Source organism: Carassius carassius, chromosome 19, assembly GCF_963082965.1.
Source record: "Carassius carassius chromosome 19, fCarCar2.1, whole genome shotgun sequence".
NCBI classification, from domain to species: domain Eukaryota; kingdom Metazoa; phylum Chordata; class Actinopteri; order Cypriniformes; family Cyprinidae; genus Carassius; species Carassius carassius.
The window spans coordinates 19,706,964-19,728,762 of NC_081773.1; the positions used below are offsets into that span (position 1 = coordinate 19,706,964).

Consider the following 21,799-nt stretch of genomic DNA (forward strand, 5'->3'; position numbering starts at 1 on the left):
AAACTTTGTTAACTGACTCTTAACATTTTTAAACATATTTCGAATTGCAATAACAAATTAACATTTTGAGACATGGAAATTAATAAAGAAAGAAAAAAAGATGATGATAACGTCTATTAAAACGCCTTCTCATTACACTTGATAACAGGCTAAATGTATTAAAATGGACTCTTAGTATTTGTCCTCAACTTGTTTTCTCGGCATTATTATGTTATTTTTATTCTATAATTATTTTAAAAACAAACAAAAATGTTTGATTAAAAACGTGAGTCAAAGTCATTTTCCCTGGTGCAAAAATTCCTACCAAAACCAGCAATTTAGCAAATAACAGCACTAGAAACATCTGTTCAAATAAGCGGTAAGCTAAGCTAAATTTGTTGGCCATATAAAACCTGAGGAGCTGAGTAGAAAATTATATGTATGAGCAAGAGTGCATTTTTTTTAAAAGATAAATGTCTAAAATATCTAATTTACTAAACACTTGGCCATTCATTTAACCCATTCTATTCATTTGAGAGCCGTCATGCTATAACTTCCTTAAACCAGCAACACAGCCAGTGATCAGATGTGTTTCTTTGAAGAGTTATTATATGATTATGACTTTCATAATTTCAGTTACCTATTTGAAGACCTGTGGGAGTGACATGCTGTATCACATGTGGGTCTTACTGTAAGAAGCTGTAATATTGGCCTAATGTTGAGGGAGGCATTTAGAGGCCATCTGGATCTTGTTTGTGCATTTTAGAAGCAGCACATGGCTAAAGCACAAACAGACATGCGCCACTGTTGCTGAAAAACAGTAGACTACATTTTCTCTTACAAAAGAAAATAAGAGCATTTTGGTAATACAACATAACAAAAGAGAGAGAGGGAAGGAAGGAGGCCTTGAAATGGGGGGAATCATTCAGTATGTGTATTATGTGGCTCTATTTTTACACAGTTGTGTGTGAGTCAGACTTCACCCAGACTAAAGCGGAACAAAAAAACAAAACATGAAACTACCAAAGTAGCTTGCTACTGTACCACCTGTCAAACTTAAAGCTGAAAACAATGCCCACCTGCTGGCCGTGAGCACCATGCTGAACAACAGTCTCATTAACAGCCCCAAAGCGGCATATTATTGAAAGCTGTTCATTTTAGTGGCTTTGTGTGGTGCTTTATTGTTTTGGCTCTTACCGTTCTGAACACAATAGTTATGATTAGGGATTAGTTTCCATAGTTTTCAAAACCGATTCTTTGAAAACATCTTTGTGTCAAATTTCCTGTCATTCTTTTTAAATTATGTGGACTTGGGTTGCCCTGTAAGACAACAGACATCTGATGCATTTATGGATTTTAAGAGCTAAATCTATTTATTAGCTTTTTCAAAACAACTTCAAAGTTTGTCTTGACAAACCTTTTTATCTAGTTGTATATCATGCCAGTCTCAGTTTCAGTCTCAACAGTAGGCCACACATCTGTGTGCCTCTTGGTCAGTGCTCAGAAATAACACAGAGAACCAAGTCTGGGTCCTAGACCGGAAACCACTGTCAGTCTAAACCACACCCAGAGGACACTGGGAAGGAAACCCATGCCTTCTTTAAACAGAAAGCATAGGAAGGAAACCGTAGGTAGTTAAACTGATACAAAACTGTATGCAAATGTAAAACACAAATTATTTATTTTTAAACTAGTATTTCCAAAAATTACACTAACTATTCATTTCTCATCTGTCTCCACATTGTCATCCCAAAATACAGAATCACTCCACAATATAATCCCCCCTCGGTTCCTGTGAGATTAAACTGGCCTACATCAATCACTCTGACACATAATCCTGACTCTACGCAACCTTTTCATCTGTTCCTGAGCTCCAGTGAGATCATTCCTGGTGAGAACCAAATGTAACTTTTTACAATAATTTTTTATGTTAGAGCAACACAATGTCACCTCTCAGAAAGAAGACCCCCACAGAAGGCATATGACAAGTGGTTTGGAAACTGATGGATGGATTGATGTTAGCATTTATTTTAAACTGGCATTTCTTTGTACCTGATTTAGTGATTGAATGGTATCTTATTCCATCTTATGAGGAAATTAAAAGGTATAATTACATAATATAGGGGAGACTGAGTAGTGTTGTTACAAGATGCTAGTGTAAACCAATCAGAAATTAGATAGAGGGATAAAATCATTATATCAGACATGGCAGCCACCCTACTCAGGTGGTTGTAGAAGCGGTCTATTTCAAAATACTTTGAAAACTCCCCCATTCTTTTTAACTATTAATAATTATATTGAGAAAACAATCTACCAATAAATAATACAATTAAGTATTAAGATTGCTTAGATATGATTTATCATTCAGAAAATACAAATTAAAACTGGACTTCTTATGGAACATAAAGGCCATTTAAATTGCCTCATGAATGAGCGAATTCAGGTTTGCAAATGATCGCCACACGTCTCTTCTCCAATACATGTAGCACAGCGCCACCTATCGTTCAACACATGTAATAATTCTGTATTGAATAGTGATTTAAAAAAATGTTTAGTATTATAAATTAAAATTCCAATTTAATTTCATGTCACTATGTAGATTCAATAGAAAAAAAGTAACAATCATATCTAATAGAATTTTCACTCATCTCATTGTGTAATAGATTTTGTTGTAGATCTTTTGCCACTCAGATGCCAAATTTAACCAGAGAGTGGGCCTCTGACTGTGATAAAGAATTAAGCTAAATATCCATGAATATCTGAATATCGATATTATAAAATGTATTAAAATATACTGTGTAAAATCCATAAATCCAGATATTGTCATTTGCTGTTGGACCTCACCAAAACTGTCTATCTTATAAACATGACTGACTGAATAGTACAGCTAAAATATTATGCAAAGTATGTTTTCTGTCAGTTTTCGCATATTCCCTCTTGTGAAAATGTTTTCATAACTTAACATTTTATTTCATTTTTATTCTTTAATTATTGAAAAAAATCTGTAATATTTAATAATTGCTTTATCAGAAAGTGTGATGTAATAGTAATTTTTTTCTTCTTAAACCATCATTCATATAAGTAATTATATTATTTCTCTTTGACAATGTAAAACAGGGATATAAATTCTATAAAGTGCCTTGAATCCGGTTTAAATGAAGAATGTAGCCCTTGAAACATCTATTCAATTAAAGTGGTAGGCCTAAGCTAAATTTGTTCTCCATATAAAAACTAGAGGAAATGTATAAGTTAAACATGACTGTTATGACTGAATATTTTGAGAGCTAAAATATAATGCAAATTCCTTTTTTTTTTTTTTGCATCTTCCAGCTAAAAGTAACCAGCTGCTCTTATTCTTTTCATTATTATCCATGAAGCACTTGAGAGCGTTTGATCCAACATGAAAAAAGCGATTCAGTTTTGAATGTGAGATGATGTAAAGTGCAGACAGAAATGACTTTTTTGACTTTTTGAAATACAATTGAAACAATAAAGGAGTTGAGATAGGCTGCACCTGCTGTTATCTCGTTCCACACCGAACAGAGAGCAAAGAAGTAGAGCTGAGGAGTGAAGGACAGAGATAAGAGCAACACGACCCTGACACACATCTGTCACCTCTCACACTCGCGCGCGCTCTCCTGCAATAACAAGCGTGTAGAAACACTGAAATATTTAAACCAAGTTTACAAGACAAGGCTACCTGGTAAACGATTTATGTAGGGATCCTACAAAACAAAAGCATACAAGATGTGCCATATTTTCAAAGTAAACTGTGTATTTTTTTAATTTATTTATATGTTTCTGGCGGTAATGTTAATCTTAAATCGTTGTAGTAATTTACGTTATACACTTGAGGGCGTTATACACATAAGGGCTAGTTCTTAGTGAAAAACTATTTATCATCACACACTTCCGTGAATACTGCTGTATGTTTTGGAATAGTTCAAGATACGTGTGAACATACATTTTCGTTATTATAGTCGACTCAAGTCTAACCTTAATCATATAATGTTGCTGTGTTAGGTGTTAACCTGGTTCTAAAATGTAAACAAATAACAGAAAAACAGACACTGTGTAGCTAATAGTGAGAGAATATTAATCCAATTATTATTATTATTAATAATAATAACAGAAATACCCACATATTGTTTAATAATGAATGTTAGTGGACACTAACACATTTTCTAAGAAGTAACACACAGATATGATGTGGTGAATATTAAGTTGGGTGTGTACTCTATGAGAAGATCGTCTTCAAACTTCTTTGCCTCATACACTGTTACCACACACACACACACACACACCTTACACCAACTGTCTACTTTTGGCTGAACAGGCTGACTAAAACAAGTCTGTTCCCATTTCACAAACCTCCTTTGCTACCCAGTGTGCTAAACATTTAAGGTGTGCCAATGTAAAGTAGGATGTTAAAACACTAATCAGTCTTAAAGTGAATTTTAAAGCTATTTTTAATGACACTCTTCTCACAGAGAGGGGTTAGTTTAACAATGACAACAAGAGGAAAGCTGCAAAAAAGTGCTTAGTCCACTGACCCTTGGGTTCTGTCTGCTTTTCACAGAGGACATGGATCTCGAACAAGCCCTCTTCACTTGGCTCATCGCAAGGTTTTCACAATGTTTTTTTATTCTGCACTTTTGTGTGAGTTTTATGAATCATATTCTCATGCCTTTGTCATGTGTTCTACACACACATCAGACAGAGGATGGTCCATATCATTTATGATTACATTCATCAGTGAAGTGTTAAAGGCCTCATGTCAATGTGGTCCTGTTGTCTGTCTTCAACAAATAGGCAACATCTAATAGTGGAGAATCATAACAAAACCTGCTATAGCTGCTATGAAGGCCTTTGAAAGACACTTATTTTGTCAGGTACCCCTACTGTCACTGACAAATAATAAACAAAAATAAAAAACAGACGCAGGAACGGACAGTATACTTGATTTTCTTGGATAATGATTATTATCATTACCAAATTTATCCTGGAAATATTATGCATACATAAGCTAAGCTATTTTTTATGGTTATTTTTTGTCAATATTTATGAAGAATAAACATGTCATTAAAATTCACTGAATTTATTAGAAAACCTTGGAATTTTAGCTTTATGATGTATTTATTTTATTTTTTGTTTTATATATATATATCCATATATCTCTATATAATTTTTATTCAATTTATTTCAGTTTAAGTTATTTTACTACAAGATAATGAAAATGAGAAATGTTGCCTATAGCTGAAATAAAACAAGTTTAAATTTTTTATTTCATTAAACGTTTGTTTTTGTTTTATTTAAAGTAATGGATGTTTTTATGGTTTGGGTTAAATAATAACCCTGAGGTTTAGTCTATGCATTGTTTGTTGTAAGCTACATTTTGAACGCTGCCTACAAAAATAGAAAGATATATCCTTTGATACACAACACCAAATCGTCAATATTTCATCCCCAAAATAGCGATACCCCAACCTTCTTCTCTCCCAAACATCTGGTAAACTCAAATAAGTAACATTCCTGAGGATCATACGCACTGGCTCCTCCTCTTTGAAAGATGAGCGATTAGCGTTTATGAAAATTGGGGCTGTCTGATTGGTCAGGACAACCGTCAATCTCGCGCATACGGACGCGAGGGGCGGCTCTAGCGGATCTAAGAGGTTGTGCCAGTGTCGGTGGCGTTCCCCATTCTTCACTAACCAAACAACACACAGTGAGATGAGGCGACCAACATCCTCAACCAGTGCTCCGGCGTTTCTTTTCCATCATGCTGACACAGAACGCGCACATTTTGGGTTGTTTTGATGCTTGATATTATTTGGTGACACGCAATCCCTCCGTTCTCCTGCATATCTGTGAACAGATGTGCATTTTTTGCACGTGTTAGATACAGATTGTTTGACGCGCACCGGATCAGTGAGAGAAGTTAGGAACCGGCGGTGCTTTTTAACTTGTTGCGCGGTGATGCAAGTGTCCTCTTGCGCAAGAGAATGATTCATGAGCCAGTTATTATACGTATCATTTGTTCTTCGAGCTGTGTGACTGGCAAAAGTTGTTTAAGGATGGGCTCAAGGAACGAGATCCATTCTCTATCTGCTGTCCAGCCTGCGCAATTAAGTTAAATTGGACTACCGGAGCTACCCACAGACCCACATCAAGAGTTGGGTGTGGATGTTCTTGGGTCCAAATACAGAGTAAAATAATATTAATTTCCTGACTAACTGATCCAGGAGATGTCGGAGTCTTACGATGACGGGGTGTGCGGGGATGGAGCTCCGGACTTCATCCCACCGAGAGCGGTTCGATCAGGCCGGCGGAGTGGACTCGGCGTGTCGCTGGTGGAGCGTGATGAGGCGGCTCTCCTAGAGTCGATGAAAGCGGCGCCGAGGAGGAGCAGCATCATTAAGGTATTAGCAGAAACACACCTGTGAGTTGTTAAGAGTATGGTAATGTAAATCGTACTCGAGCTTGTCTTTTCAAACGAAAATATAACAGTAATTCAGATCGTGGAATATAGTGCGATAGACACCTCACCAAGTAAACAACAGCCAGTGTCCTTGTAGTTCTTACAGTTTATGACACATTCAGTTCTCTCGGACATGCGTGAGGGTTTGTAACGTGATCAAGTTGTGGTACATTATGGATCCATGTAAGGTTTTACGTACAAACTTTTTAGTTACCAGCCTAGATTACAGGATGCATCAGGGTGTAACAGCCCTTCCACTGGTTTTGCTTCAGGACCCAGGTCAGATGTGGCCACCTAACAAGGCACTATAAGTGTCTATAGTAAAATTAACGAATTTTCCTCAAATAAAACTTTTAAACTTTTTAATATTGTCTTTAGAGATTGAGGGAAGCTGCCCATATTGGCATCTGGGCAGATTCTGGTAAACACAAAGCAAAAGTTCGGTTTTAACATACCGGATTTGTTAGCCTATCAAAACTTTCTCGTTTCTCTTATGAAGAACTGTGAATAATATGATTATTCACATTTTATTATTAGCTTTTTGCTTTGTTTTCCGACCTGTGTCTCATTTAGGGTTTAGAACTTCTGCAGCCTGGTTTGGAACCCTTGAGGTAACCATCATTTCAGGATTCTGTTATTCACATTCCTTGTGAATTGAAATTATGTTCAGGACATCATATACATAAATAAGCACAACTCTGAGCCCACTGGTCAGCATTATATATCTTTTTGTTGTACCTTGAATCCTTGAGATTACTTGCTGGATTCACGCATCCTCACCTGAGAAATCACCTGACAGTAGATCTTTAAACACAAGAAAAGCTTTTGTGCCTTTAGTGAAATTGTGATCTTGCTATAAGTTGATGTTCTTATAGACCTTCATAATTATTAATGCTGTTTTCTTGTCTGTCATCCACATAGGGTCAAAAACATAGGGGTTTTTCAGTTCAGGTATGGTTTTGTATGGTCGTTTTCCAGAGAATGGTTGTTACAGTATGTAAACAGCAAGGCCATTGTGACCTAAAGGTTGACCTGAAACCATTCAATTTTACAAGAATAAAGCCTAGACAATGACTTCAAAGAGATGAATGAAATACCCATATTTACAAAGTAAGAACTTTCTCAGCACATATTAGGATTACTGAAGAAAAGGACATGTTAAGAGGTCAGATTAATAGCCAGATGTGTTCGAAACACACACATGCCCTTAGCGTCTTGGATTTACTAATGCTTTAGATAATCATTGATCTAGTGTTACGGCGTAATGTAGCAGTGAGTCTGCATCAGTGGTCTGCATTGAAGGTCAGCCAATTAGCTTCAGCTTTATTAGGTAGAAGGATTAAGGAGCAAGCCAGCGACTACAAGGGGTGTCTAGCTATTAGACACCACACATGTAGAGTTTCTGTAAAGCACAGCACTTGCTAGTCAGTGGCTATTGTTGCAATGTAATACAAAATGTTGATTGTGCTCATTGTGTTTCCATACCATAATTAAAAGTATTGAGTCTTTTGTGATGTTCTCTTATTTACAGTTCAAATTCTTCTTGTTTAGACATTAGATTTTGCAATTACGACAGTGAAGCTCCAGAGAAGCTGGTGCTGTTACTCCTCACAAGAGATTGTAAAACGTATTTGGGTGCTGCCCATAACCAAGTTCAGTACTTTCAGTGCTCGAATAGGCTGTCTTAGTTCAGTGAGCAGGAAGTGGCATAGGGTAATTGGCAGATGGCAAAGAAGCTGATGATGATAGAGCGAATAGAGGAGGCAGCGTTCATGTGACTCATCCCAGCCCGGGTTCTTGGTTCTGTTTGTTTGAGATCCAGAATGTGAGTAATGTTTCCTGTCGTCAGCCAAAGTGTGCAGCCCTCCAAGACAATATTCAGAGCCATCATTGTTTTTAAATAAATGCAGGTATATAGCTTATACATATTTAACACAGCCTGTTATCTACAGAACTTCCTCTGTGCAGTAAAGCATGCACAAGGGCACTGGACATCAGTGTAATAATCAAATTGGGTTGTGTTCTCATGGTTGAATAAAATAAATTGTAGGCCTACATACATTTCATTGTATGTGGACAGTGGAAAAGGTGTTTATTAAGAATATTAGTATAGGAATATGTCAGTTCCCTGTCAAGGGAACTTCGAACTGCGTCCTCTGAAGGGACACTATGGGGAACACCTCGTCGTGACCTGTGTCTGAAGCATACTTTGAAAAATGCCAACGTGTTGTCCGGCGACAGCCTCTGACGTCACTACCAGCGCGACTATAAATACGCGCCCGTAGGACCCGTCACTTATCTTCTTCGTCTTCATTGACTGTTTTGTTTGAAGCGTGCATCTGAGAAACGACCAAAACGGTAAGAGCGATCTATTATTGTTGTCATGGCATCCACTAGCAAGGCATTTAAACAGAGTGTGCATCTGTGTCAGCGTTATTTGACACCTGATGACACACACACTCTTTGCGTCTCTTGTTTGGGCGAAGTGCGCAATGTCCTCGAGGGGGCAATCTGCGTGCACTGCGAGCATTTTTCTGTGAAAAAACTCTGCTCTCGTTTGTCTCTCTTTTCGAGGAAAGAGGGACAGCCATCTGGATCCCGCGGCTCAGGACCCACCGTTGCCGAGGCACGGAGGAGAATGAGCTCATGGGGATCACAGGTGGATCTCGCTGAGGAGTGTAGAGAGGGACTTTTCCTTTCACACTCTCTGGCGGCAAACGAGAGTGAACTTCAGGAGGAAGATGCGTTGTCATTAACCCATTCTGACACTGAAGTTAGTGCTCTGCTGGGTTTTACCCAGTAAGAGCAGGAGATGTCTGAGAGTGGCGAAGAAGCTGAGGCTGAGCCTTCTCAATCCTCCTGCCCTGCGTATGGGGAGCTGTTAGAGGTTATGGATCGCGTCATGGCAAAATTAGTCTTGCCATGGAAGCGTGCCAGAAAAGTAATGTCGCGAGGTCGCCTCGATGAGCGTTATTTGTCTGACCATAGCCCTCCAGCCCAGGTGAGCCTTCCATTCTTGCCTGACTTACATGCAGAAGTCGAAAAAGGAATGGAAGAGGCTGTTTTCCTCTCGCATCCATCGGTTTCAGCATACGAGTTATGCTGATATCGAAGGCATGCACGAAAACGGCTATGAGAGGATGCCCCCTGTAGAAGAGATGCTGGCTAGCTATCTCTCTGTGGGGGAAACGTCCTCTCTTAAATCTCCCTCTTTGCCATCATAGCCCCTCCAGGATACATCCCGCTTAAATGGCAAATCATACGCGGCAGCAGGTCAGGCTGTGGCTTCGTTGATGGCAGTGCTTCAGGCTTACCAGGCTGGCCTGCTGAAGGACCTGGATACAGGCGAAGGTCCAGGTCTGAGCCCGAACAAAAAAGGGGTCCTGGCCCATCTCGATCTGAGGATCGGAGACGGGCGCAGAAGGCTAGTTTTGAGGCTCGCGCTCCTCCCCCGCCTAAGGGCAGGGGCAAGAGGAATCGCGGGTCACGGAGAGGTAAACAGGGTCTGAGGGATGTGATTCAGACGAGGCAGCATCCTCGTCCGCATCGGAGCGATACCTAGTAGCTCTTATGTTTTAACCTCTGTTTTATCCTCCCCTGCCTAATTCCCCTGTAGCCACCAGCTCTCTACCCGATCGAGGTTAGGTGGAAAGTTTCTCACATAACAGTCTCCTGTCCTGGACCTATGATTCTTTGGTTGGTTCTATGTTCATAGTAACCGCCTTACTGACGGTCCGGACCAGAAGGGGGCACCCCTCAAGCGGTACTCCAGTACAGGAGGGTGGGTGAGTACATAACCCTTGCTTTACCTGCTTATGGGTGTTATGTTGCTGGTGGTTATATGTCTACTAACAAACTCTGTGAGTTTCCTTTACAGTGCTCTAGGTATTAGGTGGCCAAGATCACAGGCTTTTGGCAGGCAGCCGCACCGCGTGGGTTCCGCCCCCCTGGGGGCGCGACACCCACCGCAGAGTCGGACCCGCGTGTGGGAGGCAAGCGCTCTGCGGTTGTCCATCCCACACCTACTCACGAGGAGCCTGGCTGATCGTCAGAACTGGCACAGCACTATGGGGAATTTCATGGATGTCCGGCCAGGTCACCCTGAGGGGCCGCCTGGCCGCTTGGAGCATCCGGGGAGGTGGTAGTTACAGAATTCTTCTGTATGTACTGCCTCAGGGGATGCTCCCCTGAGGGTTGGAGCTCGCCTCTCCCGTGCGATCCAGCGCCTCTGCGATGCTTAGGAACCTTTTTGTACACACGCTAAGCCTGTGTACTTTCTCAAAACCACATGGTGGTCAGTGTGCACGTGAACACTTTGCCACTGTCTGAAATCCACGTAAGTGGTAAGTGTGCACGCAAGACTCTGCGCACTTTCTGAAATCCACGTAAGTGGTAAGTGTGCACGCAAGAGTTTGCGCACTTTCTGAAATCCTGTACAGTAGGGGTTACGCTTCTTTCCATTTCTTAAGATGATTAGCCCTGGGTTCCATGGGCTTCATTCAATCAGTGTGTATTTGTTATACACCTCAAGCATCGCTTCCCTCAAAATGAGGGGCTGGGTGGACTCCCACATATTGTGGTTATCAGGTAGTAGGCTTCATCAGGCCTCTCTGATGGTGAGCTCCCACATTCTGTGGTTGTCAGGTAGTAGGCCTCACCAGGCCTCCCTTGAGATTTAGCTCCCACATACTGTGCGTTTCCACTAAATAGTATATTGTGGTTTTCAGATAGCAGGCTTCACCAGGTCTCTCTGAAGGTAAGGGTTATCCTGTACGGTAAGGGTTACGCGCTCCGCTTCGTTCCCTTTCTTGAGATGATTAGCCCCGGGGTTCCTTGGGCTTCATTCAACCGGTGTGTATTTGTTATACACCTCAAGCGTCGCCCCTCAACATAGGGGGCTGTGTGGGCAATTCTCGTGGTAGTTTAGCAGCGCTCCCCTTTTCTGAAAAGGTCGCATATGAGCATGCTGCTCGGAGCTCGGAGTCCTCCTCTCATGGGAGACTGATTCTCGGTTCTTTCAGAGCGCTCCAGTACTACATACTGTTTTGAGACGCACTGTGAGAGCAGACATCATGCTGAGGCAGGGGCTGAGGCTCCGGGAATGGTGCCTTCGCACCAAGGTGTTGAAGCAGAGTTGGAGAGGTTGGCCAGACTTGGGTGGATCGGTTTTGCGGCTCGAGAGAGCATCGCACTATCTAGGTTCATCTTGGGCACCACTCCACCCAGGTATCCGCTGATACCTATCTAGAACAGGGCGCCGCTACTAGAGTACTGTTGGGACAGCTCTTTCGGAAAGTTTTCGCGAAAGCTAGCCTGTGTGACAGGCAAGACTTGGTAGAAGAAAGTGCTAGGTTCTTAGCTGTATCCCTTTAAAGGAATCTTTTGTGATTCCAAGCCTTCAGCTCTACCCCGGGCCAGGGCCCTATAGGTAAGTTGGGTATGTAGCTTAGGCCTTTGGCCTTAAGGGATAATGTCATAGACAGCCGTCGAACCGTCCCAGGGGCGACTCCCGGTGAAGTGGTAGAGTTGGTACTTAGTGTTTGCCATGATTCTGGTCTGCACTCCCCTCAGCATTGCGGCGTGGGTATACTGTTCCCCATAGTGTCCCTTCAGAGGACGCAGTTCGAAGTTCCCTTGACAGGGAACGTCTCCGGTTACGAATGTAACCATGGTTCCCCGAGAGGGAACAAGACACTGCGTCCTCTAGCTCCCTGCCATGCTTCGGACGCAAGCTTCACGAAGAAGATAAGTGACGGGTCCTACGGGCGCGTATTTATAGTCGCGCTGGTAGTGACGTCAGAGGCTGTCGCCGGCCAACACGTTGGCGTTTTTCAAAGTATGCTTCAGACACGGGTCACGACGAGGTGTTCCCCATAGTTTCCCTTCAGAGGACGCAGTGTCTCGTTCCCTCTCAGGGAACCATGGTTACATTCGTAACCTGAGACGTTTTACTCTATAAGGGTCAGAGTATCCAGTCAAAAACATACTCAAGTGAATACAAAATGTATAATTTATTTGTAATTAATTATTTAAAACAAATAAAAAAAAGATTTTCCAGAACTTCTAGAGTGTATATTTAGTGTTTGATGCAAATTTAATGTGCAATAATATTATATTGTGATATATATTGTGTTATTTTATTTTGAAAAGTAACCTTTTATTAATTGGATTAGATTATTTCAGTAAAATAGAAAAACATATATTAAAGTCATGTAGACCTGTGAATTATGTTATTTGTACTTTGAAGATAATGACATTATGAGAGAAATTGGAGAGTACAGTCAGATATTCAGATTCTGTAATAAAAAAAAATAACAGAACTATATCTTAGATATAGCAAAGAAATTTAGTTAATCAAGTAGTTTATATGTATGTTGTGTTTTGGTATGATTTTCATGAGGAAATAGGAAACCACCCAAATTTAGTGAGCATTGACAGTGAGCTTTAGGTTGAGCAGAAAAACAAACTCGGGGAAGCCCGTGCACTGAGCCCTGGGGAACACCTAGCTTGTTTTTCAGCATCATGAGCACTTTCCATTTAATCAGTGCTGTCTGACTACAGCTTAGTATAGTGTATCGATTACAATGTTCCACACAATCTCTACCTCACATTTTGCCATATTTGCTGTAATTCAAGATACCAGTCCTTTTCTTTCTACTTTGCCATTCTCTGTCAGTCTCTCTCCCACTTTTTGCTTCCTTTCCCACTTAGGTCTCTTTAGCTGTACCTCTCCCCTCAGTATTCAATTGCAAACAAAAACAATATGTAATCTTGCTCACTAAAGATTAGTTCATTCAAAAATGAAAACTGTCATCACTTCCCCTCATGTTGTTCATAACTATGACTTTCTTCTAGAACACAACATGAGAGGTAATGAAGAATGCACTAGTCATTCTTTTCAATGTAATCAAAATGAATGAGGAGATGATTGAAGCTTTCACATTTCAGTGTGAGTAAATTCAGACTTTGTTTGATATTGCTGAATGTTATTTTTCTCAAAGCAAAACTGAATCAAAATTCTATTATTTATGATATTGAACACTTTTCCTGAAGAAACCCCCAGGCCCTTTTCTAGTATCCATTATTCTTTTTGTTTACCAGTTTGATAATATGACATGCTTTTTGATCACACTAAACTTTGTTCTGCAGCGTTGCACTCTGTTCTGGACCGTGATTGTTTAGAATGCGTCACTGGCTGCTGGTCAAGAGAAATAACAATGTAGCTCCTATGACACTGTGTGACTGGCTTTGTGATTAAGTGGGCCTGTGTACGAGTGTTTGTCGGTGTCCTGAAGGCAAATTGGGACCTCTGTCCTCTAGTGTCACTCAGCTACTGGTGCCACAATCCTCTGATTGCCGTTATCCTTCCTATCTGACACAAGCGCTCATCAAAGCCTCTGGGGCCTCGTTTTTAATCAGAGCCCTAGTGTGTGTGTTTGTATGAAGTTGGTTTATGATCTAAATCTGCTTGGAAAACTAGATGGGTACAGCGACCACCAAAGTTGTTTTATGACTGTCTGTGTGTCAGTGGGGAAGTATACACATTCTTTTATCAGAGGATGCAAATTTTGACATTTTCATAACCCTTTTCCTGTGCATATTTCATAGAATTTGGCTCTGTTTCTTAGCAGTACCTCCGGTGACTGCATCTTGGAGATGTTTGCCTCATTAACATTGTTTTTTCTTAACATTTACTTGCTTTTCAGTTTCAGGTGAAAACTGGATAGCAATTTTGCTATGTAGCTTGTGAGGAAAGGGCAAACTAATTTTCTTTTTAGACAAATTGCCAAAAGCTGAAGACTTTTATAAGGTTCAGAAATCTTTTTCTAAACTTTTAATCTAGCTGCCCCTTGGTTGTTGTGTCAGCCTTTAAATAGCATTCTACGATTATCATCACCTGTTGGTGTGGAGACCGCTGGAATGCAAAGAAGTCAGGAGAGATACAGAAAGTGTGAGTGAGAGAATTTCTGAGGTAAAGGAGTGTGATAGCTGAAGAAACTGTCTGCGTATAGCTTCCTGTTTAGTAACACCCAACCCACAGCTGATGTTGTTCTTGTGTGGTGCATGGTTCTACTTCAGAAGAACATCTGATATTGGCATTGTAGTGTATGTGCCCATTACGGTGACAACGGTATTCAAAAAAGGGACTTCAGGCGATGGAGGAAAGGCAGAGGCACTACAGATGTCAGAGTGTGACTCTGAAAAAGCAGTGACAAGGGAAAGTCATGCATGCTTAGGCGTAGACAGGAAATACAGTACAAAAGATCATATGATAGCATGAACATATAAGCAAATAAAATGAGAGGGAGCAGTGTTGAACTGGTTGGTAATTTCATCACTAGAGTACTTATTATTTTAGTGTGGAGCTCAGCATGTGGCCGCTCAACTGAGAGGAGCCAAGTTAGAACTGCTCCCTTGGTAGACGACAGCCCAGAGGGAAGTGATCTCTGAGTTTCTCTTTGGGGGGGGGCTAACACACCTAGACATGCTCACAAACACGCCGTCTTTGGTGATGCATGGCAAATAAATGAGGGATGATATGACTCGAAAAGGATAAGTATCTGCACAGGTTCTTTGTATTGTTGTGTATGCTCATCTTGGGTGAAGTTCTCACCCTGTCAGGGTGAAATTTACTCTGTTATTCCAGTCTGCAGTTTGTCATAGAGGTTTCCCAGTCCTCCCCGGGCCTGGCACAAAAGGCACAGGCAAGAATCTTGGAATACTGAGAGACAAATGTTCTTAGAACACTGGATGACATGCTCATCAAATGTTAAGTGTTTGGGGTCTTTGAAGCATTAAAGAGATTTGACGAACTAGAATTCAGCAAAAAATTACTGTTGCTTTTTGTAATGCTGTATGATAACCACTGTTCTTATCAAGGCTAGAGTTTAAAGGTGTAAATTATAAAGGTTTATACTTGTTTATTTTATTAAAATACAGTAAAAACAGTAATTTTGTGAAATATCATTACAATTTAGTATATATATATACATACACACACACACACACACACACTGGGTTTGGACAATGAAACTTAAACACTGGCCAGTATAGTGTTGGATGTTTCATGGCTATATTTGTGCAGCCTGGTGCAGCCAAACTTCCACCAGTAAGAACAGAGTGTGAAGGTTGAATTAGCAGAGCAATAGCACAGTTGTACGTAAACTATTGCAATGCACACAACATAATGGGACACATATCAGAGTTCAAAAGAGGACAAATTGTTGGTGCACGTCTAGCTGGCACATCTGTGACCAGGACAACAAGTCTTTTATGGGACTGGGTTATGTCAGCATACCACCATGAAGGACAAACCACATCCAATAGGAGTAACCGTCGACACAAGAGGAAGCTGCCTGAAAGGGATGTCCGGGTGCTAACCCGGATTGTATCCAAAACCACAGCTGCCCAACCATTACACCAGTCTTTAGTGTCACATGATCCTTCAGAAATCATTCTAATTCTAATATGCTGATTTTTTTTTTTATTGTTATTTCTTATTGCTGCTTAATCAAATTTTTTTCAGAAATCTTTGAAGAATAGAAAATTCTAAAGAACTGAATTTTTTTTAAATGAAATTCTTCTGTCACTTGATTAATACAATGTGTCAATATTTATTATATTATATTATATTATATTATATTATATTATATTATATTATATTATATTATATTATATTATATTATATTATATTATATTATATTATATTATATTATATTATATTATATTATATTATCTCCATGTATATGTCATGTAAAAGTGGCAGGTTTTCTAGGCTTTACATGGTTTTGAATGGAAAATTGGATGCATTAGTCTCAATTCTATAATTCACAGTTCTGCTATACCTATTTCACATTTGTAATTTTTACATGTGAAACTTTATTTATTTTCTGAACACTTGTGCAATGTCATGCTTATTGACTTCTATTACAAATGCTTTACAGTACAATTCTATTTTTGCTCATCTTTTGCCTTTCATTTTTGACTTAAATAACGAAATACATATTTTGTATTTTAACAAGACAATGAATGAAGTTGATGCTGTTGCTTCATTTACCAATTTAAACTGATTGTTGTGTCTAGAGCAGGCATTGTTCAGTCTTTCAGCCAGTTAAGCTAGCTGTTCAAGTCCAAGAAAATAAAGGGCAGGCCAGCAAGAATGAGATCTTGGATTCTGAATTGCCATGATTTCACTCCAACTCACCATGGAAAACACTGGCACGCAGTTGGGCTACCATGGCAACCGATGGGCCTGACACAATCCACCTCAGTGTTCATTGACATGCAGAAAGCGGTTTTGTAGTCTGGGGTGTGGTCACTACTCTGTCAGCTGAGGTCTACCCAACATGCACTCATGTTCTTGTTCTCCTCTTTTAAGCACGGCCTGGCGTGTGTCTCTCGTGAATGTCTGTGGGAATGTGATCTTTCACTTTGGAAGAATTACAAGAAACACTTAAGGGTTCCGCCGAGTTTCACCCATCTGCACTCCATCAAAAGAGCTGTCCTGTGAATAAGAACAGACAGAGAGATTCTCCATGCACGTGCACCAATTTCCTACTGTAAATTCTTACTTTCATTCCACCTTCCGCAGATAAAAACAGCTTTTGGTCCTTTGACAGTTGTGTGTATAGGTAATATGAAAGAGGCATGCGAGAGGTGATTCCTAAACGCAGTTTCTATAACATAACAGGACTTAATTTCTAATTGCTTCTCTGGGAAGCAGTGAGAGGGGAAATGAGAGGAAACAAAAGTGGACAACTAGAGGCAGACATTAGAGCATTTGAAAAATTTCTGGCTAAATACAATTGAAATCCTTTCGACAGGATCTTTGACATACTGTGGGTTTGTAAAAATATGCTAACATTGTCTGTACAGTAATGAACTTAAAACTGCATGAGGCAAAGAAAAAAAACGCCGAAAATAGTCATTGATAATTCTGACTAAAATGCTCAGATTTTAAGTGGACTGAAACTTGACTAGACTAAAAAGAGTATGAACATGACTAAAACTACAATGACAGCTTCACACGAAAACTAGACTAAAACTAAAATTAAAACAGGCCACCAAAAAGAACACTAACCTTGGTAATGATGTGATATCAATATTTCACCACATGATTACCGTGAAGAATAGAATTCATGATATTATTGTGCTGTATGGAAAATTGGAAAATAAGAAACTATCTGTAACACGTTTTTTTTTTTTTTGGTCAAAAAAGTGTTTTAAGCTAATTTTGTATCACATAACATTTCAGTGTGAACAGAAATGCACAAAAACTCAAATACAAATGTATGTGCTTAGGTTGAGATAGAATTTCTGGATTTGTGCACGAATCAAAATGCACATTATTGCGATGGATTATTTTCCCCACAAAACCTTTCCTTGTTTTCCTTGTTTTTATCTACCTACACAAGTCTATGCAGGTTTTTTTAGCTTTATCTTATATATTCTGAATGAATCTCTGACAATGTTGTTTTGAGAATAACCCTTCCCTTGAGGGGCTTTGGATGTCGACCATTGAATTCAACTTAACTTTGAACTTTTCAGGCTCAAATCCAGACTATCGATAAATTAGTATAATGTTGGCTTCTAATTTTGGGTTAAGCTATGTTTCACACTTACAATTTAGTTATAATTGCTTTTAATCCTGGAGTATGAAGCCGTCTCATTGTTGCCAAAGGTATAGAGCATTGTCAGATACTTTTTCAGAACTTATTTTTTATATGAAGCTAAATTTTTTTTTTAAATAACAAGCATTGTTTTACTGAAAATGTTAATCTAAGTGCTTTAACAAAAGCATGAGCTGCGCATTTCTCTTTTGAACCCACCTGGTCTGTTTGCCCATTTTCCATTATAAGTGCAGGCCTCAGAATAGTTGCATTTTATCCTGAAATATTCCTTTTAAGGTGAGCAGATGAAAGGAACAGTTTGTTGTTAAATGAGTTAAATGTGAAATTTGTGTTTGAGAATTTAAAACTAACCATTGTCTTTATAGCCAGGGGAACTGGCAATATCAATAAATGACAGTAAAACAGATGAAACATTTGGGTAGACAAAAGTACAACCACTTATGCTTGAATTCTGCAAGTGTGTTGTTTTTGGTCTCTAATTTTTTCCATGTCTTTCCAGACTCCTTCAGTTCGAAGCCTCAAACCGAACCCTGTTACAAATCAGTGTATCCAAAACAAAACTTTGTTGACTATTATATCTGATGATTACCCATAATGCCACTACCCACATGCATGTCTGATTTTGGCATAATCCTTTTAATTGGCAGTTTTTAGTCTTCAGGCAGTTGTTCTACCATTATTTTTCCTTTTATTATTTTGGCTGAAAGAAATTTGTTCGCTTTCACATTTCTCCATCTCTATCTCTGATGCTTGGCAGTCACAGAGGAGGCACTTCTTGTGCCGCACCAGGAATTACAGTGCCAGTGACCCTGTGATCTTTGAATCTCAAAAGATGCAGGTTGGGCAGTTTCCATAGTAATAAATGGGAAATATCGGCTTTTCAACTTCATCTGTCTCCCCCTTGAAGTGTTTTTGTCTCTGTTGCCTTATCTCTGTCTTTGCACACTCCCTGGTGTCCAAGAACACTCCTATGAGAACCGCAGTTCGACACGTTACAAATCGCTGCTGCCAAGAACACAGGCTTATCTCTTTTCATCTCTCTCTTTTGGCCTCCATTTCTCCATCCCTCGATCTGAATTTCTGTCTTTTATCTGATCCCTATAGTTTGTTCTTTTTTTTTTTTTTTTTTTTTTTTTTAGGGGGACATAGACAAACAGGATGAGACCAAAACAGACATGATAGAGAGGATCAGGCCTGCAGACAGGCAGAGATGTATCAGATAAACTAGAGAGAGAGATGGAGAAAGACAGATGATGGAGGCAGACAGTTTTGCCAGGAAGGACATCATTAAAAACCAATTTTGAAACATTTTATAAATAACTATGAATAACGACTATTGGATATAGATGCATTTGTTTTATTCAGATACCCATCTACCTCTCTCTAAGTCTAGCACATTGACGACTTTGCAATCTGAGTGACTGATTGATATTTTGTTTTTTTTGTGGTTTTCAGAGGATATGATATGGGTGTTATAAATGAAACTGAAAAAAGTCTCAAGGTTTTTTTTTTTTTTTTAATTTAATTTTTTTTTTCAGTTTAATTTCTGACCCTTAGATAGAGTGTGAGTTACATACGTAATTATGAACAATGTGAAAGTATGAAAGCCCAAGAATGGGTACATTGTAACAGGATCAGTACATAAACCTACAGCTGCTGCTTCAGCTTTTTTTGTACAGTATATAAATGACTGTAAAAGACTCCGAGTTGTAGGCCAAACACACACACACACACACACACACACACATATATATATATATATATATATATAATACACACACACACACACACACACACAAAAATAGCACCATACACATGCCTATACCCCATAAACACGCAGCTAAACAAAACAACTCTGGGCCTGCATTCAGATACAAACAGGGGCTATTAAACTAATTAGTGTTTTAGTAGTGTAAAGAGATCTCTGAACAGAAGTCAATTTGGTGCTGTGGTTTTGCTGCTGTGGCTTGCTTTTTTTGCCTTTGCCCTCAGGCTTCATAGCTTTGTTGCAGTGAGAAGACTATTGTGCTCATGGGGATAAAGGTTCACTTCCGGCCTGCTTTCATACCTCTTCCCTTCTCTGTAATGTTTTTTTTTTTATATTGATAGAAATTTAGATCCCCCTCCCACCACCATCAGATTTCTTTGTTTTGTGAAACCCCTCATTGTCCTGCTTTAATCTGTACAGATGTTGTGGTTTACCAAAACATACGAAGCTGTGGTATACTGTACATATTTCTTGTAGCTAGACTTTTGAGCATGAAGCTATAGCGATGGCAAGGTAGTTTCTTAGGAACCATTCAAACTGATAAAATGTATACTGTACCTTGAATACACTGTAAATTGCTTTGGATAAATTGTCTACCAGATGATTTAGTATAAATGCATACATTAACATAAAATAAATATTTATTTCAAAATGTCCTTTTAGTGTAGATTCTGGCTGCTGTCTGCAAATTACCTCCATCAGAGGAATGTAAATGCATGCTTTTTTTTTCTTCAAGTGAAATCAGGATTTCCATGAATCATGTATTTCCACTAAACAAAACATTTTACATTGAATAATTCAGCAGATGCTTTTAACCAAAGTGACTTAGAGATTAGGAATGCACAAGTGATTCTAACACAAAAATGTACAAAGTTAGAAAACAACAAATCTGGCCAGAAGAGAAAAGGAAAACCCCATTAACGTAGCGTAGTACTGTAGATTAATCCTGAGCTAATGACAGAATTCTAATCTCATTATTCATAATCCAACCGAAGCACTACAACAAAGAGAGATTAACACCAGCGTTAGAGCAAAATGCAGAACAGAGCGGAGTTCTAGTTTGAAAATTGCTGTGTTGTGTACAGTTATAGTATATACATATTACACAAGACTATAAAGTGTACGTTTATTTTTTTTAAGTCTTTATTTGAGTTTGTGTATTTATTTATTTAGGCTATTTATACACACATGAACAGTTTTATATATAACATTTACATTTGTGTATATTTATAAACATGGATGTTTATGTATTTATTTGTGTTGCACATTACACACCAAATGTTTGGTCAAACTTGACTGAATTTGTGGTTGCACTTTATTTTACAGTATGTGCACTTACTTGTACCCACAGTGTACTTACTCAAGAAAGTACTGGATAATATAAAGTTACTTCATGTGTTAGTGTTAGGTTTTGGGGTAGATTCAGGGTTAATTTAACCTAATTATTACCCAGTTATTGCAACATCAACACTGAATTAAACTGACATTGAATTGACTCGAGCTGAATAATGACATTGCTGCCTTTTGTAGAACTGCTTATTGCTGATTGATGAACGTCACACTCTTATTGATCTGGACTAAACCAACATTGAACTGACTTGAGAGAATAATTACACTATTGTCTTCTTAGAGCTACTTTACAGCAGAATCTATAGCTGAGTTTCCATGATTTATTCTGCTATTTCCTTTTTTTTATTTAGAAGATGTCTGTATTGTATAAAGCACTAAAGAAATAAAGGTGGCTTGATGGAATTTGTTTATTTTACGTTTATTTACATTTATAAACATGCATCATTTGCATCCCAATTTTTCCATAATAACCTTGAAAGAAATCTTGAACTCAAGCAAGAAAGATGTAACCATCATCATCATCCCATTTTTTTTAGACATGTCACAGTAGATGGAAAATGAGCTGGAAGTGGCTTTGAGTCAAAGCCAGTCAGC

At 39.0% G+C, this 21,799-nt stretch overlaps 1 protein-coding gene across 2 annotated transcripts in view; it reads left to right on the forward strand.

Annotated features, from left to right (window-relative positions):
- The first annotated feature begins 5,658 nt into the window (after positions 1-5,658).
- The window catches only part of LOC132095320 (inactive phospholipase C-like protein 1), a 74,722-nt gene continuing 58,581 nt past the window's right edge, over positions 5,659-21,799 (forward strand). Inside the window, exon 1 of one of the 2 annotated variants that reach the window (XM_059500182.1) lies at positions 5,659-6,398. In XM_059500182.1, the coding sequence (XP_059356165.1) occupies positions 6,225-6,398 (174 nt within the window). In that variant the 5' untranslated portion in view covers positions 5,659-6,224. Of the gene's footprint in view, positions 6,399-8,202; positions 8,283-21,799 lie in introns of those variants that run through there. The other variant, XM_059500183.1, reaches the window with a different exon arrangement.